Genomic DNA, 13,017 nt, shown 5'->3' with positions numbered 1-13,017 from the left:
GGTCCTGTGGCTGTCACTCTGCAGAGCTGGGACTCGGGCCACCGAGAACGGGGCTGGGCCTGGCGGAGAGGCCAATCGGTTCCATTGAATTCCACGATCACAGACGGCCCCTGGAGGCCAGCCGGCCAGCTGGCCAAGGCTGTACGTGCCTCTTGTCCCAAAGGGTCTGGGCAAGTGGCTGGCTAGATCTGTCAAGGTCATCCCCTCAACTCAAACACCAACTTGAGACATCTGCTCAACGGATGCTGGGTCGGTAGCATCCTCTGTACGCTCTGGAGGGAGCACGTACATCTTGCCGGCTGTCTCTGGGTGGGACGTAGATCTCTTTAGGGGAGGGGTCCTGTGTCTAGGCTTGAGCCTCCTGAGACAGCTGTGTAGATATGCACATGTGAATGCCGGTGTGTGCCTTTACCTTGGATCGCCTGCACGCTCACGGTTTCCCTGTGACGCACACGGTGACACACGTCAGCAGCACGTGGCGTAATAGGGTGTAATGGCACGTGGCAGTGGAAAGACCCATGAGCTGGGCGTCGAAAGATTGAAATTTTGGTTCTAAAGACCTTTTTTCCTGGCTCCCTGATCTCTGTAAGTTAGATAACCTCTCTGAGCTTCAGATTTCCCGCCTGTGTAATGGAAAAAAAAAAAAAGAATAATAATAATAATGCCGGCTCTGCTTTCTGTAAAGCAGAAGAATAAAATGAAATAATGTATGTGAAAATGCTCTGTTAATTACCACCTACTGTACAACTGCAAGAGATTATTATCGTCATAGCCCAGCTCATCAGAATGAGAAGTTGTATGTGGCTTAAAATAATCCATCCAGTGAGCTGGGTTAAAATCTAGGTCAAATCATAGCCTCAGAAGTTTAGAAAGGCTGATGGTAACTACCTAACCTAACAGGCCACCAAATGTGAAGGTGCTTTGAGAGCTGTAAAGAGTTACATAAATGTAAAGTGACATGACTCTGTGTAAGCCTAGAAAGTACACGTTAGTCATCCTGTTTCCTGATTTGAAATCATAAAGCTCAGGGCAGCACCGGAGCCTCATGCACAGTTATCTTCACGTAACTGTAGGTTTGTAGATTTGCATGTGTGCCTCTCTCGGTGTGTATGGAGTCACCTACTGAGAGTACCTACTATGTGACAGTCACTCATCAAGTGCTTTTGAGTGCCTGCCTCATGCTAGGCGCATCGGTCTAGGCTTTGGGGATGCCAAGGTGGATAAGACATAGTCCCTTCCCTCAAGACACTCACAGCCCATCCAGGACAACTGCTGGCCATTGCAGTGCTGGGTATTTGGTGCCATGGGGAGAAAGGACCTATGGACTCCGTCAGAGGAAGGGACCAAGAGGAAGGAAATCCAGGAAATTAGGTTGGAAAAGTAAGGATTTGCTGGTCAACCTGAGGGGGAGGTAGTCGGGACAGAAGGAATGGTCTGTGCCACGGCACTGGGGAAGGAAGCAGCCCACTTTTGCAGCTGGTGCAGTCTGTTTACGGTGAGTGGGAGGAAGGCGGTGGGGAGGGGAGACCAAGGCGGCTGGCCAGATCCTGGGGGACTTCCTTCACACGGGCTAAGGAGCTTGGTTGGATCCTGCAGGCCCCTGGGAGCCCCCTCAGCAAGGGCTTAAGCTCTGCAGAGTGACATAATCAGCTTTGCATTTTGGAAAGATCAGAGAGCCGGTGTTCCTGAGTATCCCACTGCAGTGGTACCAGCCAGATGCTGGGCTTGGTCTGTAGCAGTGAGTGATGGCTGCAAATGCAGGGCACTGGGTTCTGCCTGGGGGTGGGGAGGGAGGGGGGAAGGGGAAGAGGGAGGGATGCACTTTTGTGAATAGTTCTGGTCAGGACGTGTAGAGCGGGAGTTAGTAGTTCTTCAGTGACTCTCATGTGTCAGCTCTTGATATATTACCTCATTCAATTGTCACGGCATCGCTGTAAGGTAGATATTATCAGCCTCGTTTCATAGGTGAGCAAAGAGAGACTCAGGTTAGATGGCTTGAAGTTACTAGTGACTCAAGAGCAGGACGGGAAGGCCAGCTCATCCCTGCCCTCTCCAAATCCCACCCAACTAGAATTTCTGTCCCCTTCCTGCCAACCCCCACTATAGGAATTGACTAATTCAGTCCCCTTAGTTGAGTTGACAGATGAGGAAACCAACCTGGGCTCATGTCTGTTCCTGCTAAATTTGTTACTGTTTTCCAGCTGCTCCAAGTCACTGGGGATCAGATTCTTCCCTTTCAGAGTATTAGTGATGCTGCCTAATCAGGGCTGCTTACAGATTTGATAAGCATATTTTACATTCCTTTGCTCAACCCATCAGCAAAGATATTGAATGAAGCCAGCTCCGTGACAGATGCGAGAATGGACCTCTTGATACGCCTCCTTGAGGGGCACGGCCCTGAGCCATCTGTTCTCCTTCTCTGTGTGTCATCCCCCTGACTGTGTGTGTGGACTCAGGCAGGTCCCGAGCCGGAGGCCTTACCGCCCTTCTCCTTGCCCTGTGACATCACTACGTCACGGAAGAATGATGTGTTGGCCCCAAATAACATGCTTTTTACAAAGCCGTACTTAAGGGTCTGATGGAAAGGGCATGGGCCAGTTGTTACCCGGACCTGAGTTCGAGTCCCGACCCGGGCTCTTGGGGAGATTGGGTTTCTTCATGCACAACCCAGGGGTGAGGCCTGAATGCCGGACCGGGCGTATCGCACTTTGCCCTGCACCTGGGCCAAGGTACGGGCTCAGCATGTGGCAGCCTGCCCTGGTGATGTCCACACTTTCAACATGTCAGGACCTGGTCAGGTGGCATGGCATTTCAGGCATCCCACCCCTTCCTCCGGGGGTGTATTGCACTGAGCTGAATTCAAACGGGGGGAAGATACGTGGAACATCTCCTATGCGTCAGGCATAGCCAGTGTCACTAAGGGGCCAACTTACAGCAGTCTTCGGGTAGCACAGCAGTTGCCTCTCAGGGGCCCCTGAAGGCTTCTGCATGGGCTGCACCGGCCTCACGGGTCCTGAAATGTCAAGTGTCATTGTTTTTAGGTCATCGCAGTGTGGTGATTGTGGTTCCTTAGTGCCGTTCAGGGGCTCTGAATGACTTTCACTTCTCAGGTTAGTTCAGAGTAAAAGTTAGAAAACCAAATGAATCCCTCTGTAAGAAATGCAGTTTGTTAAAGAAATCATTCGTAGCCCAGAATTTCTGGGCAGTAGGAGTCTTTCCAGACCCCGTGGCCACCCAGCCTGACCCTGATCCACATCGGTGCCTCGTTCTTGCCTGTTGCCTTGTGCATTCCAGTCCCATGGGCCTGGCCGTGAGGAGTGGTCAGAGGCTTGGCTAGGTCTGGCCCAGTGCTTTCCAGGCAAATGCAGGGGCTGAGTAGGCCTCCTGCTGCCAGGGATTATGTAAGCCCCTCCTGTGGGGGGCATGCGGAACACTCACTGAGCGCCGGGCCTGTTCTAGGCTCTGGGAAGTCAGCAGCGGACAAAACAGACAAGGGGACAAAACATTGGTTCGGTCCTCTGAAAAACTTGAGAAGCAGGCAGAATGGACACCTTCAGATTCCCCTTTTATGGATGAGCAAAGTGAGGCTCAGAGAAGATGGTACTATAGCTAACGGATAAGCCGGGCTCAGCCCCATTTTGGTTTGCTCTAAGTCCTGCGCCTTTGCATGACTTCACGTTGGCTGTGCTTTGTAAACGCCGGGTTACCTGGTCAGAATGATTAAGATGTTGCCCAGTTAGCAGTGGTGGAGTCAGAACAAAAGCACTGTCTCCGCCTGAAATTCACTGCCATTCTGTAGCTTCGACTGAAACCTTCACAGAGACTAAGCTGCATGGGTAAGATTTCCTCTGTGATCCAAGCGATCGTTTCTTATACGGGGTATCTGCGAGGTCTCACCAAGGACAGCTCAGAGCCGGAGGGCTGGCCTCCCATGGGGGCACGTGCCCTGGCCCCCGCACTCAGGCCTCCCAGAGCCCTCGTGGAACCCTCCCCACCATCTGGCGGTCCACCTCTGTGGCCTTTCTGCTCTCACAGCTTCTCTGCCGTGTCTTCCTAAAAAGAGCCTGTCAAGGGTCTCTGGTCCTGGTGCAAACTCTCTCTTTCCACCCTGGACCCTCCCCTCCCGCCCACAGACAGGCAAACCACAAGCTATTTTGAAATCACAGAAAATGAAAGTTGAGTGGGATGTTGAGGGACATCTTGATTAAATCCACAGGGAACCTGTGCACCTTCCCTTTCTCTTCTGTGGCACCAGCGCGGCTCTGGGTTGGCACCCTCCCCAGGGTGGACTGGGAAGCCATCTTTGGCTCCTGACATCATGGAAGGTTTGAAGAGCTGCCTGAGATCCCTCTGCGGGGTCAGGGTCCCTTTCTCCTTCCCCATCATTGTTTCTGTTTGTGATTAGTCATGCTGGAGCCGGCTGAGTCAGAAGAAACCCGTGGGTGGTTTGTGGCCAGGCTGGAGCAGTGAGGCAGGAGGACTTTCTAGGTTTGTGTCTCTGTGCTCCATGAGACGACAGTGCAGGGCCCGGCTCTGTCAGGTGCTGGGGGAGGTGGCTCACAAGACCAAACTTCTGGTCCAGAGCTCCATGAACGCAGGGCATCGAGATGAACCAAGATGGTGTCCCTGAGATGCTCCTGTGGGGTGACAGGCATTCATGGCAAATGCTTCAGGGCAGATACATCACAGTGACTGTGAAAGTCCTCCATTGTTTGCCACAGTCCCCATGCCAAGTGCTGCCCAGATGTCCAGTCGCCAGATTTACAATGTCGTGTCATGTGACTTTATGCTTTACAGGACAGGTGATTCATGAAATACATAGCTAATTTAACTTTTGTACTTGTGTAAGGTTGGTTTCATATAAATAAATTCCTATCCAGAAATACACTTTTTGTCAGAGCATGTGTTGTGACCCTGTGCTTGAGAAAAACGTGACCGCCAGGAAGCAGAGCGGCACAGCGCTTGGGGCAACAGCGTCTGCCCTCAAGTCTTCCCCAAGGTTTTGCTTAAATGGGACTCTGAGGGGCAGCTTGAGCTTTGCCAGGCAAGAAATGGATGAAGATCATCCCCACCCGGGAGGAACAGCCTGGCACGACCCCGGGAATGTGGCTGTCACGGGGGTGGGTGGGACAGGGGAGGAGGCCTCTTGGATCCAGCCCTGGCTTCACAGGCTGTGTCTGTACCCGCAGGAGGGAGAGGAGCCGGAGGAGGCTCGTGGCAAGGAGGAGCGGCAGGAGCCCAGCACAACCGCACGGAAGGTGGGGCGGCCTGGGCGGAAGCGCAAGCACCCCCTGGTGAGTGTCATGGCATCCCCTCCCCCCCAGCGCGCGCACACACGCACGCGCACGCACGCACTAAACAGCAATGACGTGTGTCCTGCGGGGACCAGGGGGCGTTAAGACTCGGCAATGCGGTGCACGCCTGCGGGTGCAGAGCTCGCTGACATTCCCTGTCCTTTGAACCCTACCGCCACCCTCACGCTTTCCTGTTTTCTACACTGAACTGGAAACCCCTAGAGACCAGAGGATTTGCGCTGCGAGTCGTGGCGGAGCTGGGACTTTTCTGGAAGGGCAGTGGCAGTAAGAGAGCCTGAAACGTTCCCCAGGCCAGGCCTGTGGCTTTGACAGCAGGACTTGCTGTTCCCTGGCCAGCCTGCACAGGCCCCTCCCCATCCACCCCCCACCCTGGGCTTCAGCCCCACCTGAGGACCCGGAGGAAGGGAACCCAGGTCTGGACGTCTGATCCAAGTGAGTAGGAGAGCTGCAGGCTGATGGGTCCCTTCAGAAGAAATAAGTAGAGGGGCTCCTGGGTGGCTCAGTTGGTTAAGCGTCCGACTTCGGCTCAGGTCATGATCTCGCGGTTTGTGGGTTCGAGCCCCGCATCGGGCTCTGTGCTGACAGCTCAGAGCCTGGGGCCTGCCTCAGATTCTGTGTCTCCCTCTCTCTCTGCCCCTCCCCTGCTCATGCTCTCTCTCTCTGTCTCTCAAAAATAAAATAAACATTAAAAAAAGAAGAAGGAGAACCTGACGCTGTTTAAGTGTGGGCTACAGGGCCAGTCCCAAGCCCAGGCTTCTGGGGGCCATAACCTCTGAGTCTAGGGAGAGTCCCGGGGTTGCCCAGGATGAAGAATGCTCCAGAGGGCATGCCCTGGGGGCTCTAAGAGCTGGCCTGCCTATGCCTTAGACTCAGAGGCAGAGCAATAATTATTTGCCAGCACCGAAGACAGCTGGTTCCTTTCTTTCAGTTCCTTCCAGCTGAGAATGGGAGAGTCAGAGCAAGTAGGCAAGGGAGGGCTGGGAGCTCAGATTTGTAACTCAGCCCATCAAGGAAATGTTCTCAGCAGGGCAGGGTTTTCTCCCTTGGGGGAGAGAGTCGGGGTGAATGGTGGCCATGGTGAAAAGGACAGCAGAGGGAGGGAGGCCTGCACCAGGGGGAGGGGAGGGGAGGTTCTTAGAGCCAGGAGGTTTGGGCACCTGTGGGTACCAAAGCGTACACTGCCAATTCTGTTTGGAGATGGGGGGGGGGGGGGGGCAGAAGTTAAGTCGTTTAATTGGTAAGTAATTTTAAGTATTTTAATATTAAAGCAAACATGGATATTTTATGGCCTGTGATGAAAAATTCACATGAAGTTGAAAGATAAAACAGGGGACTTCAAAGGAATTTCCAGCTTGCAGCAGACTCCAGGCTGTACTCCCAGATTCCCAGGGTGCCCCTCCACTCTCCTTCCCCATGGGCATCTGGGAGAAGGTGGAGGGCCCCAGTGCAGGCTGGAGGGAGGGGGCAGGGAGCCAGGCTGAGTTAGAGCCCACCAGTTATTCCTCACCTGCACATGTGGCCATGATCTGTGGCCGAGAACTCGGCCCCCACCCCCCATTCAGGCACACCTGGGACAAGAATTACCACCTATAGCAAATAAAGACCTGGCAACCCTTTGCTCATCCTTGTGAGTCCCCGGGACCAGAGGGAGGGCATATCACTGAGAGGGGAGGTGAGGCCCCGGGAGAGAAAGTGCAAGGCATTCAGGGGCAGGTTTGTGGAAATGTGTCCAGAGGTGGACGAACGCGAGGGAGGAGGGGCAGGGCCAAGTGGGTGAAGGGTCAGTGGGTCGTATGCCCTCCCCACCCCTGCCTGGAACAGGGGCTAGTGTGGAAGGAAAGGCACTGTCTTTAGACTATAACAGACCCGGGTTTAAATCCTGGCTCCACCACTGACCACCCGTGTGACCTTGAAGAAGTCACCGCCTGAACCTCGGCTTCCCCCTTGGAAAAATATTGATGATAAGGATTCACTCCTCCTAGATGCCTGTGGGAGTTAAATTGGTGCAAGCACTGGAGAGCCAGGGCTTAGCAAAGGTCGGTCTTCCCTTGCCCGGCCAAACCTTTCCTCTTTAGGAGGCTACAGCAACCTCAGTTTGATAGAAGAAACAGATTTACTGCTTACCAGCTGTGTGACCTTGAGCAAGTTACTGAACTTCTCTGAACTTCTGCTGCTCCATCGGGAAAACTTAACCGCCAGGAACACTTGTCCTGTCCACCTCCAGGGATGCTTTGCAAACAGCCAAGTGGATCCAAAAGGGCAGGGCAGACAGTGGAATAAACCTGCTCCTGTGCGGGGGTCCATGGGGCCGGGGTCTACCAGATCTTTCGGGTGGGAGCCAAGCATTGGCCTCTCGGCAGCCCTGGTGAGAGGCGGTGCAATACTGTGCAGGTCACAGTCTGCATGTGGCCCAGCCCATGCCCTAGTGGACATCTGCAGCCCCCAGACTCTCAAGAGAGGCCCCAGGATGGGAGAGAGACCATGGGGACGGCAATGCTGACAGGGGGACAGAGGGCTGAGGCAGCTGTTGTGAAAGGGACCCCTTGTACTCTGGGGCAACAGAGAAGAACTGACCCCGGAATAAAAGCTCACAGGCCTTCCCAGGCAGCAGGCCCCTGGCCCCCGGAGGGAGCCTGTGGGGGGGAAATCAGGGAAGTTTGTGCAGCCACTAGAGGTCGGCTCCCAGGACGGAGCAGGTGCTTGCCCTGGCCTCCTCGCCTCCCAGCAGAGGAGCAGAGCCGGAGGGCTTCGTGGGGACCCGGTACAGCGGCAGCCCTGGGGACAGACTGACCAGAGAGCTTTGAAGCAGCCGAGCCTGTGTCATCCAGCTAAGCCTGGAAACAGGAGGGAGCCTGGCTCAGATCCCGATAGGTGGCACGGAGGGGGAAGTGCGGGGAAGCTGAGCGTGAGAGCGAGCTGCAGCTGGGGTCTTAATTTGTGCATGTCCCGTGCTGAACAGGGAGGGGTGAGGTACGGCCACTACTGTCCCCGCTCTCGCCTGGCCCCAAGGCTAAGAAATCATTGTCTGCCTTCCCGTGTTGTCCACAAGGCCTGGATCTCTTCCACTCATTCCTGCTCTGGCATCAGCCTCCTGGCTGCACCCTCACCCAGACCAGACCCCAGCTGCCCCCAGTATACTTTGTAACCCCTCAGTGACAGATACTTCACACCCACTGAGCACCTACCAGGGTGAGGAGGCCACACTGATAAAGAAGACATACCTTTCAACCTAGTGTGTTAGAGAGAGGGGGCCCCGTGCAGTTACACTAAATACTGTCCACGGTACTTTTGTGTTCAAGAATCTTCATTTCTTATGGGACAAGGTCTGGAATGCTCCATCTGGCCCCTCTCCTGAACCTGCTCTGGTGCTCAGCGTCCACTGCTTTTGTCATAGAAACCCTGTCTGCCAGCTGCTCCCTGAGCACACCAGCCACATTTCTCTCACTACCTTGGGGGCTTGGTCCACAGCCTTCCCTTCTCTCTCCTGGCCCCACTGTCATAGCCCATCAAAGCCTGTCCTGCAAGGGAAGTCCCCTTTGGCCATCATGACCCTCTCTTCTGAGCTGTTTGTAAAATTAATCCCAACGAACACAAAGGAATAAAAGACAAGATATTAAGCCCACTGGGGCGCCTGGGTGGTTCAGCTGGTTAAGCATCCGACCTCGGCTCAGGTTATGATCTCACGGTTGGAAATTTTGAGCCCCACATCGGGCTCTCTGCTGTCAGTGCAGAGCCTGTTTCCGATCTTCTGTCCCCCCACCCCTGTCCGTCCCCTGCTCTCTCTCTCCCTCTCAAAAAAAAAAAAAAAAAAAAAAAACATTTAAAAAAATATTAAAAAAGGGGCGCCTGGGTGGCGCAGTCAGTTAAGTGTCCAACTTCGGCTCAGGTCATGATCTCGCAGTCCGTGGGTTCGAGCCCCGCATCAGGCTCTGTGCTGACTGCTCAGAGCCTGGAGCCTGTTTCAGATTCTGTGTCTCCCTCTCTCTGACCCTCCCCCATTCATGCTCTGTCTCTCTCTGTCTCAAAAATAAATAAACGTTAAAAAAAAAAAAAGATATTTAAAAAAAGATAATAAGCCCACTGATCATGTGCTTGGATGGCACTGGTCTTCAAACTATTACACGTCTTTAGGGAACTTGAAAATAAGTATTTTGAATTTTTGCCGATTCGATACTGTCACTACAGCCACACGCATGAGTTTGTATTTTAAAAAAGTACTATTTCTTGCTGGATTGAGAACTGAGAAAACAAAACCAAAAACCTGGCCTTTCCACCCCGCATAGTTGGAAGAGCACACGGAGAGAGCTCGTGCCTTCCACTGGACTTAACGTTGACTGCCACCCCACATCGCACTGAGCTGAGCCACACTGCACTGTCTACCCACCTCACTGAGGACGCAGACCAGGAGCAAAGGCGTAGTTAGGGTCGTGTAGCGCTTTATTGCCTACAAGGAAAGGCCTTGTGCAAGGGTGACTTACTTACCTGTGTGAGATAGGTGGGGCCTCTGTCATTACGATGCCCACGTTCAGATGAGGAGACTGAGGTTCAGAGAGGATGTTTGGGACTTGGACTCCACACCTCCCGCCTGCAAAGCCCACAGCACTCAATCCTCCTTACCACGCCAGCCACATGCTCTGGAAGCCTGGGTGTTCCCAAAGCCGCCTGAAGTTAAAATGTGAATGCAGGGCTGTTTGAAAGAAGTGGAGACCTGGTCTAAAAAGCATACAGAGAAATGCAAGTCAGATATAATAGGAGGAGGGCGACCAACCCAAGTACCAGGGAGCCTGGGGGTAAATGGGCAAGGCTGCAGCGGCCTTCAGAGCGAGAGGGGGGCCCATTAAAACCGGGCAGTGGGGCTGGTCTGCAGCGCTGGCCTCAGAGCCAGGATGCTTGAGCCGAGCAGGCAACAGGAAACAGGAAGCCCGTGCGGGGCTGGGCGTGGCTTAGGAAGGGAGCTGGCACCTGGGCTCAGGGCCTGCGGGCTGGCCGGTGCCCGTGATGGGGAGGAGGGAGAGCAGTGTGCAGGGCTGATTTCTGCCGGCCGGAGAGTGTGAGCCTGTGCGTGGGTGCGAGCCTCAGGGTGGGAGGAAGAGGCATCTTCCTGTTCACCAACTCCTGAGGACATAACAAGTGGAAGTGTCTGAAGCCGGGTCCTGCCTGGTCACAAGCCCCAGCAGCCCTGCAGGCACCTTTGTCGTTCATGCTGGTTACAACTGGGGGACTAGGAGGGACAGTTTCTGCCCTTGCCCACCAGACCCTGGGGAGTGACCAGCCCTTTAGGGCTCCATACCTTGTGTACTAGCTATATGTATTTATTCATTGAAGATTTATACTCACCGACTTCCTCCAGGGTTATTTTTTGCTCAGTGGGAGCATTCTGAGGTCACCTCTTGCTAAGAATAACCCAGAAAGGGAGGGGGAGGGGGAGGAGGAGGGGGTTGGGAGCAGGGGCCCAGCTCAGCCAGGCCAGCCCAAAGCCAACATTACTCACTCCACGTTGGAGGCTGAGCCTCTGACACAACGCCCAAATGAGTTCAAGAGGGCAAAGCTTCCCCTCTTCGCAGCAGAAGACTTGGGGTGTAAACTGGGAAGTTAGGGAGCCATTTCACTGCAGCTCAAGCCAGCTGGGGACAGTTTAACTCAGCTGTTGGGCGTTTGCAGTATTGGCTCATTTTCCAACCTAATACGAACTTTTGATTCGTCTCCAAGTTCAGACAGAGCTCAAATCCCGTCTTTGTGTCCAGGTCAGAATGGTTCCTTCACCGATCTTTGGAACCTTGATTCAGTGACTTGGTGCCCCCTGGGTTTTATGCACAAAACTTTCAGAAAGTATCTCCCAGTCCTGGCTGCCAGCCCCTCGGAGGGCTTCGCTGCCTGTGAGGGTGCCTCGATGCAGTGCTAGCACCCGTCTGTCCGTGGTTTCCGAAGTGTGGGGAGAACAGTTCTGTCGCTCATCTTAGGAGGTTAGAGACCTCTCGTAACTATGCCCTGCAGATTCATCTGCCCATTCCTGCACCTGATGGGTCAAAGCGGCACTTGCCAGTGGCATCCAGGACCGAGAGCCTGGCTGGTAGTCTGGTCTTCAAGTGCCAAAGACATGCTGGGGGGGAAGGAGCTGGACTTGGGCCTGGGAAGGGAGGTAATGTTTACAAGTCCAGGGAAAAGTGGGAGACTTTCCTACCTAGGACCTTCCTGAACAAAGGTGTGGAGGGAGGAAGGCGCACTGAAGGAGGCACTGAGAGCTGACTGGTGTGGCTGAGTGGCTGAGGGTTTCATTTATGAACACATTAGATAGCGGTTGGAGAGGTAGTTGGCAGGCGGCCCGAGGGGTTTACACTTTATCCTCTCAAAAGTGTGTTTATCTAGGAGATTTTTGAGGGGGTGGGGGGCGTGAAGCAATGGGGGTCATGTTTTGGGCAGCCGGCTCTGGCATCCATGAGCATGGGGGGTTGAGCACGAGAGACTGCAGGGAGTAGGAGGGTGAGGTGGGGCGGTGCCAGAAAACACCCCCAGAGCCTGCCAGGGGAGGCAGCGTGGGACAGAATTGGCGGGGCCCACACTGCTGACCGCTGTGGACCGGGGAGAAGGAGGGGAGAGAGGAGATGCTGCAGGCCCCATGGATGGCATCAGTGTTGTTGTGAGAGATGGAGGCGTCTGGAAGAGAGCAGATTTGGCAGGGGCCCTCGCAGAGGTCACTCTAGATAGCTGGTCTCAGCGAGCATCTGAGTGAAATCCCAGAATCTCTGTTTTGTTTTTCCAAAATTCCCTGTTTCTTTTCATCCCGCCTTGGTCCCTTCCCCAGAGTCACACATTCCAGGGCCACCTCCAGAGAAAGCCCTGCTTCCCTCCAGGGGTGGCCTCCAGGGGGCTTCCTAGGACCCCATGGGCCTCTCTGGAACCCGCCCTGCACCTGCACCACTCCTGTGCTCCTGTGGGTGCTCGCCAGCACATGCACCCGGACAGAGTTGTTGACGCTGGTTTTCTTTCATCATCATCACCTAGGGAATTGTGTGCGTTTTGGTCCCGCCACCTCGAGGAAGATATAACCGAACTGGAAAAGTTCCAGAGCAGGGCAGCTAGCTTGATCAAGGGGAAGGCAGGGCTGCCAAGTGAGGACAGACGAGACTGTGGCTCCCCAGTCCGGAGAGACGAAGGCTAGAGGGGATGCGATTGAAGTTGTGAAATCATGTTGAGGGGTGGGGCGGGGGGGGGGGTTGTGGTGCACCCCAGTGGGGCGGGGTGGGGAGGTACCCCTTTGAAACTTTAGAAAGGTACAGGAAGCACAGAGAAAGAAAGCCCCATTTTCCATGGTGGATTTCCTTCTTACCAAACCCCAGGCCTGGATGGTAGGGGTTGAAAATAGAAGTAACTTCAGAAGAGATTTACCTAAATATGTGGGTCTTCTATACCTGGTGGCTTTTTAACGGGAGCCTCCAGCTCATCCTGAAATCCTTTGAGGTTGACTTCAAAGAGCACAGCCAGGCCCTCTTCCAGGTGGACAGGTGTCCCTGCTGGAGGCAGAACTCCGAGTGGCTTGGCCACCACCAGGCGTGTTCGTTCTTGCACGCACTTGCCATGGCCAGCAGGGGCGCAAACTGTGTGACCTCTGAGGCTCTGCTGAGCCCTGAATTTGTCTCCTAGAATCAGTGTCTGTCCGTCTGTGTCTCTTTCTCACACACACACACACACACACACACACACA

General features: G+C 54.3%; 1 protein-coding gene across 4 annotated transcripts in view; it reads left to right on the top strand.

Moving 5' to 3' along the window:
• DNMT3A (DNA methyltransferase 3 alpha) overlaps window positions 1-13,017 on the top strand; it is a 105,217-nt gene that overhangs the window by 34,177 nt on the left and 58,023 nt on the right. For all 4 annotated transcript variants that reach the window (XM_081795185.1, XM_060650134.3, XM_081795186.1 and 1 more), the window contains exon 3: window positions 5,190-5,294. In XM_081795185.1, coding sequence (XP_081651311.1) covers window positions 5,190-5,294 — 105 coding nt within the window. The remainder of the gene's footprint in view (window positions 1-5,189; window positions 5,295-13,017) is intronic.

This window comes from Panthera onca, chromosome A3 (assembly GCF_046562875.1).
Source record: "Panthera onca isolate mPanOnc1 chromosome A3, mPanOnc1 haplotype 2, whole genome shotgun sequence".
In the NCBI taxonomy this organism is placed as follows: domain Eukaryota; kingdom Metazoa; phylum Chordata; class Mammalia; order Carnivora; family Felidae; genus Panthera; species Panthera onca.
Note: the sequence above shows the minus strand (reverse complement) of the source record. Positions and strands in the feature narration are given on the sequence as shown.